The following is a 22,274-nucleotide window of genomic DNA, read 5'->3' as shown; positions in this document are numbered from 1 at the left end:
TTCTGCCTCCTTGGAAGGGTTCCACAGAACCTTTGAGCTGGGCCTTGAAGGATGGGCAAATTCTCAACACAAAGAATGAAGGGTCTTCCTTGTTGGGGCAACATGGGTAAAGATAGAGACTTAGACATGCAAGGCATGCTTGGGGAGCCATCAGTATGATTGATTACAGGTGAGTAGGGGGCATGTTGCAGAGTGCAACAAACATTTCATTTAGAAAAGTGGTTTGCAATAGAATGTGGGGTTTCTGTTCTCATGCTGTAGGAAGAGGAAGCCCAAGGTTTTTGAGAATGAATGTGTTATTAGAGGAACTGTGTTCTAGAAAGGTATTTCTGGCAGCTAGGGAAGCGAGCACTTATAGGTCGGCCAAGTCCAGATTCAGGAAGAACAATGAAAAGATAAACACCGTCTCCACAAGAGGTGATGGTGGCAGGAAGCCAGAGGACCCCTTCTCATGCTGGGGATCCAAAGGCACCTGTTAGGAGAAGCAGCGAGGAAAGCCAGCAGTCACTCCAAGGTTCCAAGTCTAAGCGACGAGGTGCCCCTCCTAGAGTTGAAGGACGATGGAGGATGAGAGGTTGTGGGTGGGGAGGAGGGGGTGATAGGAGAGAAACAAGAAGAAGGCCTGGAGGAGATGCCTAAGCTCAGGGGATCAGTGAAAGGTGGTGGCAGCGCTTTGGGAGTCAAGGAACAAAGGGGGTCCCAGGAAGCATAGGTGGGGACATGAGCCAATGCTTCAGGGATGAGCATTGGGAAGAGGCATTCAGACTTGACACTCAGGAGGTGACTCTGACCTAAATACAGCAATTTCAGTAGGTGGACTTGGGTGAATGTCAGACCGCAGCAAGTGGAGGAGGTGGGCAAGTGGAGATGGCATTCTCCCCTGGAAAATGTGGCAGTGCAGGGAAAAAAAGAGACTGCAAGGAACTTGAAAGAAGAACATGGGTGAAAAAAACATTTTTAAGGATAGGAGAGATTTTTAGGCTGAAGAGAAAAAAATTGAAGAGTGAGGAGGGAGGATGCCAATACGTATACAGGAGTCAGGATAAAAGGTTTATTTTTATAGTTTTTTGACGTCTTTTTGTCTTTTTCATGAGAGCAGAGATTCATAACAATGTGACTTCTTTCCAGTCTTAAATTGGAACAACTCAACCATTCCTCTCCATCTCCACTGGCCTCTTAAAAATCATGGCTTCTGTGGCTAAAGAGCTTTTTAAGTATTCAAAATGCGTCTTAGTGCAATTTACAGTCCTATTTCTCTTCTTGAGCTGAATTATATTTTTAGTTACCTTTTAAAATGTTTTTGTCTAAAAATATCACTGGTAACTGGAACAACGATAATTATTTTATTTCTTCCTTTCATATATAGAGTGTATCACGTATTTATCTCGTGTGTGTGTTCATTTCCAAAGCCACAGTAAGATAAGTTATTAAGGAGAGAGTGGCCAACAGGGTCAAGTGCGGCAAAGAAGGCAAAGAAGACAGATTTAAAAATGTCCATCGGAGGCCATTTTCGACTTTGTCAAAACTGGCGGCTTTTGTGGCTTACACAGGTTTTCAAGTACCAACAATATAATTTAGTACTTTTTAAGAGTCATATTTCTCTCCTTCGGCTTAGTTATATTTTTAGTGAGGGCAGAAGACAGGTTGCAGTGGATTAATAAGTTAATGGGAAGTGGAAAGAAGAGATGGTAAATAGAGGCAATTATCTGAGGACACCTGGCTTGAGGTGGGGGGTGGACAGAGGCTCGAGAAGGAGTCATTTATTTGTTTTTCAAAATGTAAGAGATCTCAGTACATTTATATGCTGGTGAGGGGACAGCGTCCCAGAGGACGAGATTGATGATGTAATGATTAGAAGGGACACTGGTCGAGCAGCGTCCCAGAGCAGATGAAAAGGGAAAGAGTTCAAAGCACAGAGGAGGAAGCTGGCTCAGCTGCCAGCTTTGTCTAGAGAGGAGAGGGGTGGTGAGCGCAGACGTAGGAGAACCGCCCAGGGTCACATACTAAACAAGAGGCAGACCTGGACTGGAATTCATGCCTCCCACACCTCGTCTAGAGCATTGTGTAATTCTCATGGAAATGGCCCAGATGCTTTCCATATGTATTTTTTCAATTCAGAAATGGTCAAATATTGTCCATTTCATGTGCGCAGCCTCATATTGGCTCATTTAACCCTCACAACTACATTAAGTTCCAACTGCATTATTTCACAGATGAAAAGACTGAGAAATGGAGGAAGGTCATTAATCTGCTTAAGATCACCCTGCAAAGGAATAATGGCACTAGGGTCTGAACCCCACTCCTTGGGTTCAGGGTCAACACTCTTGACTTACTGAACTTACTGACTGAACTTATTCTTTCTTTCTGAATTTCCACACCCTCCTCTGGATTCCTTAACCATGGGAGGGGGTGAGGTATGGGGAGGTGAGTGGAGAGAAGGGGTGGAGGTGGGAAGCCAAGGCTGAGGCTGTGTTTGTGGCAGCGTCAGGGCTCCTTTATCAGCCACGTCTGTCCTAACGAGTCCTAGAACTTGAAAATTTAATGAATACGAAATTTTGTTAAACTGCGTCAAAAAACCATGGGTATCTTTTATTCATATCATTGCACAAGTGAATTTTATCTGTCTGAAAACATTCAAAAGCAACTCTACTTTCCGGACTAATTGGTATCTGCTTAGTCGAGGCTTGGAGCAAATATCCAGGGTTGCCCAGTGCCCAGGAGAACAAGCCAAGCAGCCTTTTCTAACACACTTGACGGCAACAGTATCTCCATTTTATACACGTTTCTTATCGCAATAGACCCATTTTAATAGGAAGAGCATCTCCGGGACATGGTTCTTATCCTTTTCTTCTGCTTTAAGAACACACTGAGGCCTGGGAGCTTTTGGACAGAATGCCATGCTCTGTGATTCAAAAAATGGAAATCTGGCATTATATGCCAATGACATTTACTTCTGTGGCATCTCAAGCGGCAAAAAGCCATATGCCATACACCTCGAATCCAGCCAAGCCACGCAGATATGTGAATGAGAAATAAGGAAATCGGGACCAGAAGAGTTCTAGGGACGTGATTCCCTCCCGCACTTAAAACACACAATCACTGTGGCAAGGCTCAGATCTTCCTACTTTCTTAACGATACTCTTGGGGAATATTTTTTTTCTAATTTAAGAGAAATTGGGGAGGTAAAGGTAAAATGCAAACGATATTTTTTGTAAACTGCACGATGTGCTCACATTTACTATTTGACATGCTACACAGGCACGTGGTTCTTGGTCGTGTCTGGGGAGAGAACAGTCACTAAATGGGATGGACTGCCCGAAGGCACGTTTGTCCTCTGCACTGGAAGGTCTCTTGGTGACCATCTTGTGGACGGATAAACACCATTATCGACATTATTTTCCCCACCGGCCTGGAAACAAGTCTAGGGAGGAAACAGAATACCTCACAGATGACCAGGGCATGTGGGTTAAGCAGACCTAAGAGTGATTTAAGAAATGAGTGAACGTGAAAAAAATAAAACAGGGATTTTTTTTTTAAACTAAAGGTTCCAACCACTCTCCTTGGAAAAGAGAAATTTCATTTATTTTGCAACTGTACAATGTCTTTGAGACTTTCCATTCATCTTATAAAAAGCTATAGATATGGAAAAATAATTTTTATTTTTCTTAAGAAATGAATAGCAAAATCAGTTTGTAACTCCCTCAAAGTTTTGACATCTGAAGAAGAGATTCAGAATGAAGGGTCTGGAACTGCTTCTCAATAAGATCTGTTAGAATTTTGGGCAAGGAAACTATTCTGTAGACTGTAAAATATTTAGTACCTATGATCTCTAAGAATTAAACAATGGTGACCATCCCACATCAAAATGGTTCAAATTAATTCAGCTTATCAGCCAGGTGAGCCCTTATAAATTATGACTGAATTAAATATTTCTGGCCATTACTCATTCATCATTCAACCCCAAATGACTGGGCAGATATTACTGAAAAAGCATCCGGAGGATATTAATATTTAAAACTGTAGTTCTTGCTCCCAATGATATATATTTACTTCATTTAGAAAGACAGATTTGTAAATAAACTACTAGTCTACAGATAGAAGATATTTTCTAAAAGAAATTTTGAATTCCATGCTGTGGGGGCAGAGATGCAGAATTTCATTCTGAAAGAAAGGGAGATAGATGGTAACCATCGTACTGAGGTGGCACTTGTGCAAAATCTTAAAGAAATTCACCAGGCAGATGGAGGAAGACATTTCTGGCAGAAGGAACGGGGATGAGCAAACACTTCACTGGGAAAGCGTTAATGGCATATACAAGGAATGGTGGACAGTTCAGGATATGTGGAGCTTAGGGCTGGTGCAGGGTGAAGACATGGGGGTAAAGCAGGAAAAGTATGTTAGGTTAATTAAAGAGAAATCTGAACATCTTGCTGAGATTAGGAGACTTTACAAGGCAGGCAATGGACAACTACAAACTGATTAAAAGCAAGAATGATACAGTCAGATCTGTGTTGGAGGACATTTGGAAAGTGAGAAGGTTTTGAAGCTGGGAGGTAAGTTAATTCAATAGTTGGTTTCTTAGTCAGCTATTACTACACGAGTGCTGTGTAATAAATAATCCCAACAGCTGAGAAGTTCTTCTTATACTCATAGGTCTATAGGTCAGACAGGGTGGTTATTTTAAGCTGTAATTCTGTGGGCTAGGTAGGGAAACTGTACTTCATATACCTCATTGTGGGACCGACAAAGAAGGGGTAGTGGCTGCCCAGCTTATATACTTCATCTCATGCTGAAGGCAGAATGCAAGAGCCTAATCCAATCCACATATGCCACAGTCAGGTCTCTGCTCACTTCACATCCATGAACACATCTCACTGGCCCAAGCAAATCACTTGGCCAAGTCAAAAGTTGAAGGGCAGGTTCTCCTTCATGCTTCACTCCCCATGAGGTCACGGCAAGGATGTAGCTATACTACCCCCATGGAGCACTGAAGAACTGCAACCAGCCATCCAGTCCACCAGATTTGGAGAGACAAGGACTATCCGAACCAAGGCAATGATGAGAAGGCAGGGGACCTTACAGTGACTGTAGCGACATTGCTCACTTACTGGTTTCATAAAGAGGGGCTAGTCCATCAACTTTCAAATAGAAACTCACCTGCCAGTTCCTTGAGGGCAGGAATCACCTGTCTAGTTCACCTCTGTATTCCTAGTGCCCGGGGCAGTGCCTACTGTGTTGTGGACACACAATAACCATTGTTGAATGGATAACATTTAAACTGCAGGTTGGATAGTAACACTATTAACCAAAAGTGGAACATCGATGTGGCCACGCTGTGTATACAATGGCTGTGGGATAGTGACATTGACCTTCTATATCCCAGGCACTTAGATCCTGAGAATACAGAAAAAACAAGGCTCTACTCACAAGAAGCCCAACAGTTAAACAGACAATTTTGCAGTTCACCTTGGTAAGTTCTAGGTGTGGGTATTCACAAGGACAGAGCAAGGGGAGCACCTGAAGGGCATCTGAATGAGTTGTTGCCAAAAGCGATAGCGGCAGGCTTGAGAATGTTCCCAGGGAAGGCGTTGGCTGAGAGCGGGAATGATAATGTGAGTTGATTACCTGCCTAAATGACTTCCTCCTACAGTTTCACTGAGCACCCACTCTTATTTTTAATTTTACCAGAACTGCATGGAAAATACATAGAAACAACAAAAGAAAGGGGAGAGGGAGGAGAGGAGAAAAAACTAGCAGTTTGGAATTCTCATCTCTCAAATTCAAGTTTCCATGTTGATTTTTCTCTCAGCAACAATTGGCTGGAGTAACTGCTGTAAAATTGAGACTCATTCTGGTACCATCTTCTTGCCTCTCAACCTTTGCTCCTGCTTTTGACCTGTTAGACCCAGTGACTAATACCTATGCCTGGAAATGGAGTGGGCAGGCCAGCATCTGGTGTTGAATCATGCAGGTGAATATTTTGGCTCCTATTTGGGAAAATAAAGGTGGATAATCTTGACCCATCATTCGTAGCTGCTCAGATGTAAAAGCATGATTCTGAAAAACCTGCACAGGCATATAAATAGTGTCAATTAGCAGTTGGATTATGTACATTTAAATAATTAAGTATATATTTTAACTCCTGACCCCCAAGATCTGGTGTTTTTGCAGGGATGCTTGGAAATCTCACTTGGGATCTTCTAACTTCTCCCACCTCTCGTATTGGAGTCTTAGCAAATAGCTTCTGACACTACTGTCTCATTCTGACTCCTAATCTCATATTATCTAGGGCCTCTCCATGCCCTCCATCCCTCACCACACACCCCAGCATCTGGGACCCTCAGCTGGCAAGGAGCGCCTATATGACAGCACCTCATGTACATCTGTTCTACCTTAGAAAACACATCCCTCTGCAGAAGTGCATTCTCAACGCCCTTTTGACATAATTCACCTTGCATTTACAAGATAAGTATTTGTCTTTAAATCAAAAAGGACTTAGCATTTCTTGAGAGATTCCCAACTAATGGTTCTCTTCGTAGCTGTCCAACTCAGTTTCCCATCTGCCCTTAAATTTAAAATGCCTACATCTCATTATGATACCTAACTTAAAATGTAGGTAGTTTCTTGTTAATCAGACGTAACACTAATAAAATGATTTCTGTGCCACTATTAAATCCCTCACATAATCCACAATAGGATATGGAATTCAGGTCATAGGAACCAGTTAGCAATTCATATACAGCACCCCAAAGTGTAGTTAATAAAAGGGAAAAGAAGTATCAAAAGTCACTGAATAGAGTTACGTAGAGTAGTTAAGTTAGAATCATCGTTATGTTCAGGGATGGTCTGCAGTTGAATTCAAGGACTGATGTACACGGGGATGTGATGTACACACAGAGAATACAGCCAATAATATCATAATAACCGTATATGGTGACAGATGGTGACAGACTTATTGTGGCAGTCATTTCAGAATGTATACAAATATCGAGTCACTATGTTGTACACCTGCCACTAATAGGATATTGTATGTCAATTATAAGTCAATAAAAATACACATATTTTTAAAAGAACTGGTGAATCTCACCACTGTCCTGCAGAAGAACCTATCAACTCTTTGTTTCTCATAATTGGCAAATCTCAATTTAGCACATGTTATGCCTTCAAAGATACACTAACTCTAGGAAGATTTTGGGAATGAGAAGTGCCCTACGCAGGACCTTGCACCCAAAGGAACCCCCAAGATATACATTTAGTTCTGTCAAGCTTGTCCAAAACTATTCACGAGACTCAGTCATGGTAAGTATCATTTTTATAAATGCTCTAGTGATAGAGAACATCGAGAAAGCAAAACATGTTAGCAGTATATTCAGCCAACTAAACCTAACAGGCAACCTTCAAACAGATTTTAAACAGTTCAACCATTTCTTATGCAAAATTACATGAACAGAGTCAACAAAATCTAATTCTTTCGGGATGACTCAGGATCCTCGTATGAAACCCCTTCGTAACGGAGATACAGCCAGGCTTTAGTGGCACGACCCCAGGACAGTCCTTGGAAGTGAATCACTTTACAATCATCCCTGCTTCCTCATAAAAGTTGCACAGACCCTGTGCAGCTGGACCACTAAGACAGCACACTGAGATGGACGTTCTATTAAGTTAATCACTAAATCCAAGAGAGAAGCCTGTCTACCTCTTCTGAAAATGTTTGCCGTTAGCTTTGCCCTAAGTATCCTTTTTCTTTTCAGAGGCGTTTAGAATCCTGGGTCACCTGGTGCTTGCTCCAGGCCAGATGGAGCCAAGTAGTTTATGTGCTTGACACGGTCCAGGGCTCAGAGCCCACCTAGCCTTGGTAATGTTCCCACTCCCCATCTCACAGATGAGGAATCTGAAACTGATGGGGCTGAATCCCTTGCACAAGGTTATCCAGCTGGCAGTGGGGGACCTGGGCTCTTGAATGACCAGTACGCCCTGCCTTTGAGATTCGGCTAAGCTCCTGCATCACCTGCAGTACATGTGTGGGCAGGTTGGGGAGAGGCATCCTTCACCACCAGCACCCTGCACAAGAGGACTTCCTCCTCACTTAGAAATCTGTCCCCACTGTGGTCAACATACCCTTTTGCGGCCAAATTTTAATGGCTACCCATACAGAGGTAGGAAAATGAGAAACTCTATATTTATAGGTATTTGACAAAACAATCTTAAGAAATTGAGGCAGCTCAATTATGCTGCATAACCAAGTGCAAATTACTGTTTGTTGTGATCAGAACCTCCCATTTGTATGGGACAATTTACAAAGCCCACCTCTGACAGCTGAGTTCTCACCATGATTCAGAGAAATACTATTATTATTATTATTATTATTATTATTATTATTATTATTACCTCCACTACTACTACTGCTACTGCCAGTTTACAGATGGGAAGGGACTTGGTGGCTAAAGGACATGTTCAAGGTCACACTACTGGCAAAGGGCTGTGCTGGGAGTGCCAGCAGACTCTCCTGCTGCTCTCAGCCTGGGTTCTTTCCTCTCCACCTTGGATTTTCAGTGGGGGAGGGCACAGTGCCCCTAGTGGTGAAAACTAGTTTTTGGAGGAGCAAAAAAATCTCAGTCTTTTAATGTATAAAGCTCAGAGTACATACATTACATACACAGATAACAACATATCTGCATGATTAAAATTTCAGGGGGAGGGTGACTAAGGGAAAGATGTCCACAAAAGCTCCTTAATGGGGCTGTGATGCAAAAGAATTTGAGAAATACCGCTTCATTCCACAGTGGCCTCCCTTGTCTTGGTCAGGACCTTGTTACCTATAATTAATATATTTCTTTTTAGAAGGTGTGCACGCTGCGGTCTATTTAAAAAGATACCTCTTGAAAACAGTAAGTTAGTGAAGTCAGTCTCTTTCTCAATCTTTCCGCTGTCTCTAGATAGCATAATTGATATTGAAGAGGCTTGTAGGACACATGCCGTGATTACTGTCCAGCAGAAAGTGGCAAATTCCACGACGAAGGGTAACGCTACCTTAAGTGAATAGCTTAAAAGCACTCTCACACATACGTGCACACACATGTGTGTGCATCAACCATTTGCTCCCTATCCAATGAGAAACATCAAAGGGAAAAATAAATCTGTTCATATAACACATTCGCTTCTGGCAGAGATTCGATTTCCTCCGTGCCAAACCTAAAGACCTTTGTGAAACATAAGATGCCTTTTGAATAAATACTTGTAAATGGTCTAGACAGCTGAAAAATGGATAACCTCTTATGACATTAGGGCTCTTTAAAAGACTTCTCCTCTATTTAAATATTCATGCTTCAGTTAAAACGTACACCTACTTTATTAACCACACCAGGCCCGGGTTCCGATCAATAACAGCAGCAGTAGATGGAATCCTAATGAAGACAAACAACGCCGAGTCCTCCCCAGCTTCCCCTGGGCACAGATGCACAAAGCCTCCTTTCACAGCTTGCTCCAAGATATTTTACAGTCACCTGCCTCATGCAAATGAGGAGATTCATGTTTATTCATGGTGCGAGTTACAGACCACCTTTCATTCCCTAGGCCAGCTCAGCTAATCGACAGAGTGCCGTCTGCACCGCTGTGGAGTTGAGCTGGCCTAGGAAGGGGACTTCTGAATACCTAATTGCCCCCGAAAAGCATGCACAGAAAGTCAGTGAGCTGGAAGCGGTTTGGGGAGCAAACATAGTTCCCTTTTTAATTAATGCGGTCACTGCCTTTGAGCTTTCAAACAATCCCTTTTCTATACCACACCACAATCCATTTGATGTGACAAGGGAGTGGCTTTTTTTTTCCAATGGATAACCTTCCAAGGGACTTCTCAGGATGCTTCCTCTGCCCTTCGTCCTGCTCTCCAATTCTTCCTAATTGAGATTTTCACCCACTGACTTGGAAGAAGCCCGTAGCTTAGCCAGAGGCAGCTGCAGCTTTGTTTGATGGGGCTGGGTTCTCCCCATGCATAGCCTCTCCTATTTTAAAGGATGGCTTCTCATCTGTGAGCTGAGGTTCTAATCCCCGTCGTGTGTGCTTTGCTCATTATGCTGCCGGGTAACATTTTAGAATAGTGTTTTTTGCTTTAGAGTGACTACATTTTCAAATCATTAGTTCCTTCCATTTTGGTCATTTGAAAGCATGGCAAAATCATTTGATCTTGGTTTTTTAATGCCCATTTTGATAGCATCTGAGTAACACAGAGGCTATGAACAAATATTTTAGTGGTGTCTAGCCGGCTCAGCCATCCCTGGAGAGGTCTGGGCAACTAGGTAATTGCTGGAAAGGCATGAACTCTCTCCAGACATTAAGTACATGAAAACTGTGGGACCTGCTGATTTTTAGGCTTTTCCCATGACTTGTCACATGGAAAATTAAGGTACCTAATGAAGTTGTTTGGAGAAAGACACCGCCAAAATCCATGACACTTTTCAGCTTAAACCTTACTTATGCCAAAGTTAAATGAGTTATTTAATTCAGTTCAGAACTTAACTGGAAGTACATAGACAGCTTCACTTTTCTTTCTTCTTTCTTCTTTTTTTTTAAACATAATGGCCAAAAATGTCTTTTTTTGAAAAGGGCAATTTACTCATATTTCCCAGACAGGATTTATCTTCCTACATACAAAAAGGACACTTCACAACTGCATACAGTATTTTACTTCCTCTAAATATTTTTACATGTATTACTTCAACTTAAGATCACACTACCATAACAGAAAGCGATGGAATACTGGTATCCACTTTTTTTTTTTTTTTTAATTTTCAGGCATAGAGCTCATGAGTAGCAGAACCAGGATTAGAACATGGACCTTGTAGACTAACAGACATACTACATCATCAACACATCACCAACTAAGGCCGTGTGTTATGTGTATCAAACGATGGTAATTCTATGCACAGAATTTACCTTTAGTGATGGAATCTACCGTAATGAAACTTCACTGATAGCTTTGGCTCCGCCCCAGAGGACTAATTGGTATGTGGTGAAAGTTGGCACTAGGATAAGGGCTTTCAATCACCCCCAGCCGATTCTAATACACAGGCAGGTTGAAAAACACTGCTACATACAAATATGGATTTTTATGCATGTACCCTTGTTCGAATTTTTTAAGTGAAGCATTGGGCCACAAAAGCTTTAAATAGGATTCCCATACCTGGAATATCCAAGTCACTTGTGTCCTCTTTCCTACCCACGCTCAGAAATAAAGGCTTTAGTGAAATGGTTACAGGGCCGCTTGTGGGCTGAGGTATCCAGCTGCAGTTTCAGTGTAGCTCTTCTCTAATGCCCATGACAATGAATAATGCATGCTCTAAAATATTGGTAATAAAAGGCAAAAACATAGACTACAAACTCAATGGCCTGAATCAATGGATTATTCTGCAGAGACTGCTATATTGAGAAACCCAAAGAAAGTACTTTTCAAAGCATAAATATTTTAATCACTCTCTAATTCTCCTTCTCTTATATAAATAAAAAACATCCCATCTGCTGCTTCCCAGATTTGGAGCACCAAGAAGACAGCTGCTTTTCCAAACACTCACATCCAGCAGCAGCATTAAACATTAGATGTCTACAAACGAGCGTCCCCAACAAGGTGGGCTGTAGAAGAGACTCCTGTGTCTTCTGGAATCTGGTGGTGTTTGTTGGGAAAAAATAAAAATAAAAATTTTTGATTGCGGGATACTGCTTCTCCAGTAATGAGCTAAAAAAGGCAGAGAGCTGAGCCTTTCTTACGGAACCCTGGGTCTCAGATCGACAATTAAATCCCATCCATGGTTCCTTCCATTCAAAGAGGTGAAGATGTCCAAGAAAGCTCAAAGCAATTGTCTCATGCTGGGCTCTTTCAAGATACTTCTGAGTTCCAATTTGGATAATCTCAAGAAACTAGAAAGACGTTAGATCTACCAGGAACACCAAACCCACGTTTGTTTCTAAATTCAATCTCTTCTGCTACCAGGCTAATAAGAAGAAGAAGAGTGAACTGATTAAAATTTCAGCTCTTCTCCCTTTTCCAATTTATTATGTGGTGATGTGAACAGAGGCTGATAGACAGGCAGCAGAAAAAAAAAATCAGAAAAGACACTCTTCACACAGAACTAGAGGCCCTGACACAGGGCCTCCCTTTTTCCTTTCAGGCCAAAGAGACAAAAGAAAATAAAAGAAAAGGGATATAATTATATCTGCATTTGAGAGCCACTGGCAGATCTCTGTGATTGGTATCGTGCTGGTCTACCAGCAAAAAGCTACAACAAAAAAGTTCATCTGTCCATGTTTCATTAATGTAAATTGATACCCACAGCTACAAATCTAACATACAAAAAATTAAATACATCTTATGGGAGGCAGAATAGTGACCCCACTGATGCTCATATTCAAATCCCCATAATCTGTGAGTATATTTCCTTATATGGCAAAAGGAATTTAGGCTGCAGATGAAATTGAGGTTGCTAATCAGCTGACCTTAAAAAAGAGGAGATTATCCTGGATTATGCAGGTGGCCCAGTGTAACGACAGGGGTCCTTACAAGTGGAAGAGGGAGGCAGAAGAGGGATCAGAGTGGTGAGATGTGATGTGGAAAGGACTGAACTTGTGGGTGCTGACTTTGAAGATGGACAAAGAGGGCCACCAGCCAAGAAATGCAGGCAGTTTCCAGAATCTGGAAAAGGCGAGGAAACAGATTCTCCCTAAGAGCCTCCAGAAAGGAACACTGCTCTGCTGACATCTTGATTTTAGCCCAGGGAGGCCCATTTTTGGCTTCTGAACTATGGAACTGTAAGATAATAAATTTATGTTGTTTAAGCCACTACGTTTGTGGCAATATGTTACAGCAGTACTAGGGAACTAATACACACATGATAAAAAGTATGTAACTGATATGCTTTTCCAGTTCCAAAGGTAAGGCATGTGTAATATTAAAGGGGGAAAAAAAAGCAAACAGAGCAAACTTATTTAATGTAGAAAATTTAAATGCCTTGTGATACCCATCCCTGATCCTCTTCTTATACCCCACTCATGACCATTGGACATGTGGAATGGGACCCTCTGCCTCTCACGCCTCCCCTGCCTGCCCACAGCCATAAACCAGCATCCCCACTTGGCAGCAGATGTGTAACATCAACCTGAGTTTAGGATTGTCCAAAAAGATGGCACCAGGGCCACAGTAAGAAACTGTACCCGAATCTGGCTCTTAGATCTTACTGAAGAAAGTTTTTGCAGCCATATAAGTTAATTATAAAAAAGGTTTCAGTGTGACCCTTTGTAGGGCTTGCTGTTACCTGGCAGGCACATCCTGGGCAGGGAGGACATCATCTCCAGCAAGCCGGGCACACAGCCGTCATGAACAATGTGGATCTGAGAGCCATGTCACCTCCTCCCTCCAGCCCCACTCAGCAACTCTAGACAGAGGACTCTGGTTTCCTTTGCTCACAATGTATTCTTGGGGCTTCATGTCCTAAACGTAAAAGTTCTTCAGGAATTGTGTCTAAGTACTCATTCCCTTGAGCCATTCCTTTGCAGGAATTTGGTAATATTTTCCATACACCTTAACTGTTCATAGATCAAAACCAATCACATTTGCATTTTATCATTTACAGAAATGCAGATTTCTGTAATTATGGAGAAGCAGGATGAAGGAAACCCTCTGAGAAAGCAGATGGATATTTGATGCTAGAACACGTGACAGCCTGTGAGGTCTCCTAATCCTGGAGGACTATGTGTCCCCAGTATACAAGAGCTGAGGACCGGACGGCTTTTAGAAACACTGCAGTACAGGAAGGGTTGAACTGATCCAGAGACAAAGTGGCCACAGCAATTTCAGAGACACTGATTTAACTCTCCACTTTTTTTGGCTTGATTGAACAAAGGTCTCCCTGCTCCTTCTTCCCTCTCTCCCAAGGATAATTTGCACCTGAATTGCAAAGTCTCTCATAATCAAGTGAAGCACACTTATGAGGCTGCAGTCATAATCCTAAGGGAATTAATGGATTTCTTTCCTCCATTCCCCTTCCTGGATCATGTCTGTCCTCGGGCGTAGTGGCTCGGACACATACAGCTCTAGAACGCAGTTTACAGATCAGTGCTTCCCACAGAGGGGCGCTGGTGGGCCTATATCAATGAATTAAATAGATGGTTCAGATAAATATATAAAAGGATTGAAGATCACTTAAATAAGCCAGTACATAGATTTTAAAAAGTCAAAAAAATTGTAAAATCGATTATAACTACAATGAACAGCAGAAGGATAAACATGAAGATGTAAAACAGGACATCACAATCACAAAATGTGAGGGAGGGGAGTAAAAACCGTAGCTCTTTTAGAATGTGTTTGAATTTACATGACTGTCAATCTACAACAAATAGATAAAGTACCAGTTAACATACCTGGAAACCAGGGTAACCACAAATTAAAAACATACAATAGACTCACACACATACAAAAAATAAAAATAAAAAAAGAAAAGGACTAAATGGACGGCCTTCTCTCCCACCACTGTAGGTAACATCATTATGCTGACAGTCAGGATCTAACCTCGAGGAGGGCTTGGGGAAGCCTTTTCCTGGTTTTCTCAACCAATATTGGTTTAAGGTGCCACAAACCAGAAATACAGTAGAAAACAAGGACCAGATGGAAGTTCAGAGAAAAGATGACAGGGAGGCAAAGACCAACAGGGAGATCAAGTGCAGTTGGGATTCAAACATTATGTGCCCTAAGCACAAGGATGACTGTAGCACCAGACTATTAGGAACAGTTACGTCTCCAGTGCCAGGTCAGCAGGCGAGGGTGATGGGGCCAACCCATCCTAGAGTCGTATTCAGTAGCAAACGAGGATTAGTAAAGACCTAAGCATACCTCTCCCAACCATCAGTTATTATTAGCTATGTCATGGTTGCCAACAAGGCCTTTCCCTAAGGATAGAGATTTCCGTTTATCTTGAGAAGTGCACATGATGCTCCCGCTTCCTCTAAGTTGGTCAACACTCTTCTCTCCACTCAACAGTCACTCACAAACAGAAATGTGAAATTCACACTCTTCAAAAAATCAAATGCTTTCTGTAAACCAAGAAATGTTCCGTATAAACTGACTCACTCCACTCCCTGAAAGAGGTCTTGTATTTTAATAAAAACTCTTCGCGATAAGCAAAGGGCAGGTATCTCAACACATCCATGACCCGCAAAGAAACCAAGTGACCTAGACACAGCGGCCTTCATCTCATTCTCTCTGTGGCAGCCACCCGCGCAGGTGGAGGGAAGGCACAGTCCCCACTAGATCCTGCAATTAATGAGGCATCCCTGACCAATGCCATTCAAGGAAGAAGTTCTTCTCGCCAATATTTCTCAGGAAAAGGGTCTCCGCTCGTAGCTCCTGCTTAGTAAGCCGAAAAGAACAAAGCTGCTCCAAGCTTATCCCCAGAGAGGTAAGAGCATTGCTGCACACAGCCTGACTACACAGGGATGCCTTTCTTTATCCATCCTCAGAGCAACCTAAAATCAGTCGCCTTCATTCCCTCCCACACACAACAGAGGGACCGTGTAAAGGAGAGGCTCCCCCAGGGACACAGGAAGCGGCTGCCTCTGCCGCAGGGTCACCTTACCTTGTTGAAGTCTTCAGAAGTTGCCCTCATTTCCTTCCATGTCTTGTTCAGGAGCTGGATACAGATGCAGAAAAACTCCTCGAAGGATCTGTCGTGGGTGAAGAACATCGGGTGGAAGTCGTTGCAGGTCTCACTAGCTGGAGGAAAGAGGAGGGAAAGAAGAAAGGAAGTTTGCAAAGGAAAATGAGAGGACCTGGCCACAGGCTCCACAGGGAGATGGCAGGAGGCATATCTGGCTCTAGTCACAGTGGAAAAAAGGCATTTCGAAAAAGCAAGCAAAGGCCACTCACCGGGAAACTTCCAAGTTTAAGGGCAGATGGTCAGCCCTACCCTTAGGCACATGTTTTGACTGAAGGAACTTAGCTCCTAATATGCCCTATGACATGATCCTTATGGCTTTGGTCCAGGATCCCTGGTGTGGAATATGGGCCCTGGATCTGGCTTCTTGGCCTCATAAAGATTATTCAAACTGCCCTGTCGGTCACAGTTCCTATACCTGCCTTCATTTCCCATTTCTCAACAGAATAGCTGGCCGAAGACGTGCTTTCCTGAATACACAATTAATTGCAACTTTGAAAATAGCATCCTTGATTATTTCTCCAGGGATCATTTCTTTTCCCTCTTATGGCAGTAAGCAGGGGACATTGGAGAACGTTAACCATCTGATACCATTAACCATTTGTTGTACACTCCCAGGCACAGATGGCTGGAGGTCAAAGCAACCCAAACAGCTTTGAAGGCCACACCGGGGTCAGTCGTGGACCAAACCCTGAAGTCAGCCAGGCCACCTTGGAGCCACCCCATTACAAAGCTTCCTTGGGGTCAGACTCAGTGCTCTGAGTTCTAGATGTGGCCCACCTCTGTCTCCCTTCCCAGACCAGCACTCTAGCCCCTCTCTTCTTCTCAGTTCTCTGCCAAGCTAACATTTTTACAGCCCTTTTATATACATTCATTTAATCTTTACAATGTCTCTGACTCTTCACATCTTATAGATGAAGACACTGGAGCCCAAGAAATTTGGTTTTGTGAACCCCTAAAACAGGATCCTAAGTTTTTTCTTTTAATATAAGCTATTATGCACAGTGGAAGAATCTCTATTTTAATTGGAATCTATTTAAAGATCAATTCGTCTTTAAAGACCCCCAATGGTAGAATTTCAAGCCCTGGAAGCCCAGGAAAGGAGGAGGGGGTGGAGTGGGAATAGGGTTTACAGCAGAGACCTTCTGTACTTGGGGAAGTCCCTGGTGCTCACCGTGTAGCTGGACACGTTCTACCCAGAGAGGATCCTCTGGTGAAGGTCCCTGGTGAGTGGACCCTCATCAGACATAAGAGGACACACTCTGCTCTGGCAGGACCACATCTACACACAAATCTCTTCTATCTTCAGCTTTTATGAATACAATGAAGTCCAGACCTCTGGAAGAATGTATACCTGTATAGCTCTTTTTCCGAAAGGTGCAATCTGATAAGCAGGTACGTGAATACTGTTTTCTTCCAGACAAGGTAGGGACATAAGCTAGCAGCAGCAGCGTGCAGTCATGTAGAAAAGGCTGGGGTCTGAGGACAGAAGATTTGGGCTCAAGTCCAGCCCATGCCTGTGAGGAGCAAGTCACTTCACCCTTCTGAGCCTTGGTTTTCTAAACTAAAACACAGAGATGAAATCTCCTTTCTCTTTTCCATAGGCTTTGGAGAGGATCAAATGACAAGATTCATGGGAAAGTGCTCTGAAAGGATAAAAGTTGATGCAAATATAGAGCAAGGTGGTGGTGATGACGACAAATGGTGTGCCAGCATATTGTTTCCAGGAACATGGGTTGTTCTTTGATTCTGCCTGATTCTTACTCAAGCCTGTTACATCTTAGAAATTAGAGGCAACAACGTGTTAGTCACCCCACTCCAGCCCATGTTACTGGTAGTGATGGCAAGAGTGAAGGTCTGGCCTGATACACAGAGCTATTTCAGGAACTTGGATCACAGACACAGGTGGATTGTGTGTTTGCTGCCCTGGGCAATGAGCTGTCAGTCTCAGTTTCATAAGCACTAAAGTCAATGAAATTTACAAGTCTAGAGAAGCACTTTAAAACATTATTGCCATACAAAAACTCATTATCAATCACATTATCGCAGTATCTTTCTCAAGCCTAGTGTGATTATATGTGTGCTTTATGCCCTAGTTAAAGTTTTTATGGGACTGTTGGAGCTGAGATAGCCAGAAAAAACTGAGACCAACAAGCCCTGCTCTTGCTTGAGTGAAAACAGAGGAAAGCAACAGCATTAATAATAGGAATCTGGGGGCAGAAGATTGTGCGTAACACACCAAGGGGTTATCTTCACAACAACCCAGGCAGCAGGCTTGATGTTTATCCTCATTTTATATATGAGGAAGGTAAAACTTGGTGAAATTAAGCCTTCCATCATAAGCATTTTTTTTTAGGTGGCCCCAAATGAACATTTGAAACCCCAAATTTAGTTGACCCAGCAGCAGCTTCCTGCCTTAGTTGACACCAAGAGCTCAGGGCATTTCCTCGTGAATTGCTGCTTTGAAAATTAATTTCTCTACCCACTCTGCTAGATCTCCTTTCATTCCTCCATCAGCAGAAACCAGGATCTTGACCCACAGTCCAATGGGGCTCATAGCAAGCTCACAGCCAGCACCTGCTGACGGACAACACCAGACCATGTGACAGTACCACCAATGGCCATACCACCGCCACCAGCCACATGTCAGGCACTGGATCTACACAATTGTTACTGATTACACAAAGCACTTGAGGAAGATAACACAAATTTCTTTTTCTAAAATTAGAAATAGGAGCGTTAGAAAGGTTACATAAGCTGTCCAAGATCACATGGCTGGCGGGTGGCAGAGCTGGGATTCAAACTCAGGTCGACCTGGCTCCAAATGAACCCCACCTCCCTCTACTGCTTCCATTCCCCCAACACAAATCTGAAAGAATTGCTTTTCCACCCAAAGAAGATATTTATGAGGTGAAATCTTACAAATGGCACATCTTTATTAAAATTTAGGGTGTATTTGGAGTCAGGTATTCTTCTGCTTTCTCTGAGTGGAATTAGATTCAAATCACTACGGTTCCCTGGGTGAGGTCAAATTGTACTCCTGATAACTCTCTTGAATGCCCAAGAAATCATCTACCTGGTTCTAGGGCCTACTGAAACAATTCTTTTGTCTTTCTCAAGATATTCTCAGCTTCTGGAACACATCAAACTTCCCCCAGATAGTCAGTTACTGGGGAAGAGTCACAATGGATCAATTTATTTGAGTTATCTCAAGAAGTAAGAGCTTGGGTTCTGTGTTACTCGAACCCCAATTTTGTTCATTGCAACAATGTGATTGGCTTGTCCTTGTTGCCTCTACCTTCACTTCAACTTCTTCACGTTTGGAACACAAGAGTGATGGCTTGAGCTCCTGCAGCCATTCTGTCAGCATAAAAATGAGGGCTACACCCTAGAGCAGAATATTAGAAGGAGCTCCTGATAACTCTGTGGAGTCACCATACCAATCCTAGATTGTGCCTAAGGAATTTTTTTGGTATACAATTTGTTTAAGTCATTGTTTTCAATTTCTGTTACTCTTAGATGCATGAAATTACTGAAACTTGTATTTATGCAAGCACATGGACATTTGCATAAGAGGACAACATGTTCAAGATTATCAATGGCCATGGAAGGAGCAGGAATGAGGAGACAAGACAGTCATAGTCAGACAGACCTGCATGCAAAGACCAAATCTGATGCTCCCTAGCATGCTATGTAGCCTCATACAATTAGCTTCCCTGAATCTGTTTCCTCATCTGTAAAATATATGGCCATATAAGGTTTGTAAGCATCAATTTAGATTATATATACAATGTGGTAAGGTGCCTAATATACAGTACAGGCTTAGTAAACAGTGGCTATTAGGCATTATTTGTATCAGCATTATCAGAGCACTATATAGCTTTCTAAAGACATTACCAATTCTAGGAGATAAGGAAGGACAGAAGAATCTGGTGAATGGCCTTTGGGGTCCTATTGATATGGAGGGAGTGGGTTCCACCAACCATTCTTCTTGTTGGTGATGTCAAAAACTTATGAAATATTCAGATCCCAAAGCTGAAATGCTGAGTATACATGTACCCATCAGCAAAGGCAAATCAACATTGTCTCCAGAGAAAAACAGCACCTGCTCCTTCCCACTGCACTGCCTTATGAAAAGAACATGTATTTTAGAATCAGGTGAGCCTTGATTCCAGTCTTTACCAGATTGGTGATGCAAGCACTTCTTCATCTGTAAGACAGACACCCTATTAATTACCTCCTGAGGTTGTAGGAAGCAAAGGGTCTGAGACTCAACACAGAGTAAGTCTAAGTTCCCATCCTGCTCTTTGACCCCTTAAATAATGTTCAAGTCTCATAGGCGCTTTTAAGCAGATAATGAAAAAAAAATTGCTAATGATCCATTAAAAAGCATAAAAGCAGTGAGACAGCCCCCTGGGTTGAGAACCCAACCCCTGAGGCATACACGTTAGGGTGCAGTTTACTCCCCATTCCAGCCAGGGAGCAAGCAAAGGGGAAGCGGTGGTGGCTGGGGAAACATGAGTCACAAAACTAAGGAGATTAGAGAAGGCATTCTCTTTCCCTCCACCTTTTGTATTTTGAAACCACAGGCCTAAGTGACTAAAGAAAGCAGAGACAAGACAGCCATTCGCCACAGCAGGATCAGGTCAGCATCAACATAGTCACTGCGAGAAGGATTCTCAGGACTGACTAGCCGTCATGCCTGTGTTCGTAGTTATGGGTGGCTCCCAGTGGAAATGAACATTTAAATGGAGATCTCCTGGGGAGTAAAGGCGATTAGGGAAGCTGTATATAAAAATGACACTAGCCAGCAGTCACTGGAAGCAGTGTGCAGGGCACTATTCTATGAGCTTCAGTTGTCTACACTCTGAATCCTCGGTAACAGCACAGGTACTGTTATCATCCCTAATTCACAGATGGGAAAACTGAGGAGCAGTGCAGTTAGGTAACTTGTGGTGACAGGGCCAGGAGTTAAACCCAGCATTCCACACCAGAGCTGATGTTTTCAGCCTCCACATAGGGACTGGTTTTGCCATCACCCTACACTTCTTTTAAAGACTCATCCCTTGCAATAAGGTGTGGGCAAATACCAAATCAAAAACAGTTTGTTCCTTGACATGTTACAAAAGAAACAATGAAGAGACTGATGGATTTCAAGGATATTCCTGTATTAGAGGCAAGGAAAAAGTAGTGAGTATTAATATATTTTTCCTCAAAAACATTCGAACTGCAGGTATTCAAGATTGAAGATGATCGAGCAGGAAGGACCCGTCCAGATGATTGGATCTGTTTCCCTCTTTCATTTTGGAGGTAAGAGTAGTGAGAAAAGCAAAACAGCCTGCCCAAGAGTTCATGGTGGCAGCAAAGGGGCACAGATGCTGGGAGCCAGGCTGCTGGGGTTCTCTTGCCTCCTGCTGAGTCACCCGGGCAAGTCATTTCATCTGTCAGTGCCTCGGTGTCGTCTTCTGTAAACTGGGGCAACAACAGTATAAGCTCCATCAGGTGGCATGAGGATTAAATGGGAACAGTGACCACCGGAAGTAGCTGAATGTGCGTGTGAGCCAACAGGACTCTGATGCATGATGCCCCGCATCATGTAGCAAGTGGACCGTGGCCCAGGCCACCCCACTGAAAAATGTGACCTTGCATCCACTTACAGGCATGGCCTAACTTTCCCAATGGGGTCCTTAATTCAGAGGTTTAAACAAACAGATAAAAACAGGGAGGAGGAGGTTTATTATTGCTTTTTCAGGAAAACAAAAACATTTTTGAGGAAAAAAAAAAGGATTGAATGCATAGGCAATGATTTTATAAATGAAATCTCAAGAGAGACTTTCAATGAGACAAAAATAGCAAGACTTTTAAAAAACCAAACTGATTTTAAGCACACTATTTTTAACACAATGAGATTCTCCTTTATGAAAAAAAGAATTAACTTAATGGTCTTCTAAGTCTGGAATATTAAGGGATTTTCAGGGCTGGGGGTAAAGTGGATTCTTACTAATTTACTGCCATCTATTCATTTATAAGTAGGCCAACTTCAGAAGGTCCTAAAATCCACACATGTGTTTTAAAAATAAGAACTAAGAACGTTGTACACTTATGTAGTATCTTGTTTTTCAAAGTAGATTTGTTTCTATTTTCCATTGGATAAGGTAAGGTGAGGCAGGTATCATCACTGGAGGCTCAAGGAACAAGGATTACTGCAGTCAGCAAGTAAATAACGAAAGGTGGTTACAGAAAAGGGGTTCTAGTGCTGCCTTGTGACCTTGAGAAGGTCAGATCAGCTCTGGGTCTCCAGGTTTCTTACCTATAAATGAGATGGGCTTGAAAGGTTCCTGCCAAGTCTAAAATCTTAAGATTACACACACACACACACACACACACACACACACACACAACCCACACACGCCATGTAATATATCTTCAAGCCCTTAATGTCCATCAGTAATTACAGAACTTGGAGATTGTACCTGCATTGAACTTTATTTCCTAGATTATTACTTCCTTGAGTGACAGGGTGGCTACCCATTTCATTTAGGGTGTTAGGGCATCAAAGTGGCATTTGATAGGCTTGGAAAA

The 22,274-nt window shown here is 42.6% G+C and overlaps 1 protein-coding gene across 9 annotated transcripts in view; it reads right to left on the bottom strand.

Annotated features, from left to right (window-relative positions):
• Positions 1–22,274, bottom strand: part of ELMO1 (engulfment and cell motility 1) — a 490,805-nt gene that overhangs the window by 136,482 nt on the left and 332,049 nt on the right. For all 9 annotated transcript variants that reach the window (XM_031455196.2, XM_031455188.2, XM_031455189.2 and 6 more), the window contains one exon: positions 15,615–15,751. In XM_031455196.2, coding sequence (XP_031311056.1) covers positions 15,615–15,751 — 137 coding nt within the window. The remainder of the gene's footprint in view (positions 1–15,614; positions 15,752–22,274) is intronic.

Source organism: Camelus dromedarius, chromosome 7 (assembly GCF_036321535.1).
Source record: "Camelus dromedarius isolate mCamDro1 chromosome 7, mCamDro1.pat, whole genome shotgun sequence".
Lineage (NCBI taxonomy): Eukaryota > Metazoa > Chordata > Mammalia > Artiodactyla > Camelidae > Camelus > Camelus dromedarius.
Note: the sequence above shows the minus strand (reverse complement) of the source record. Positions and strands in the feature narration are given on the sequence as shown.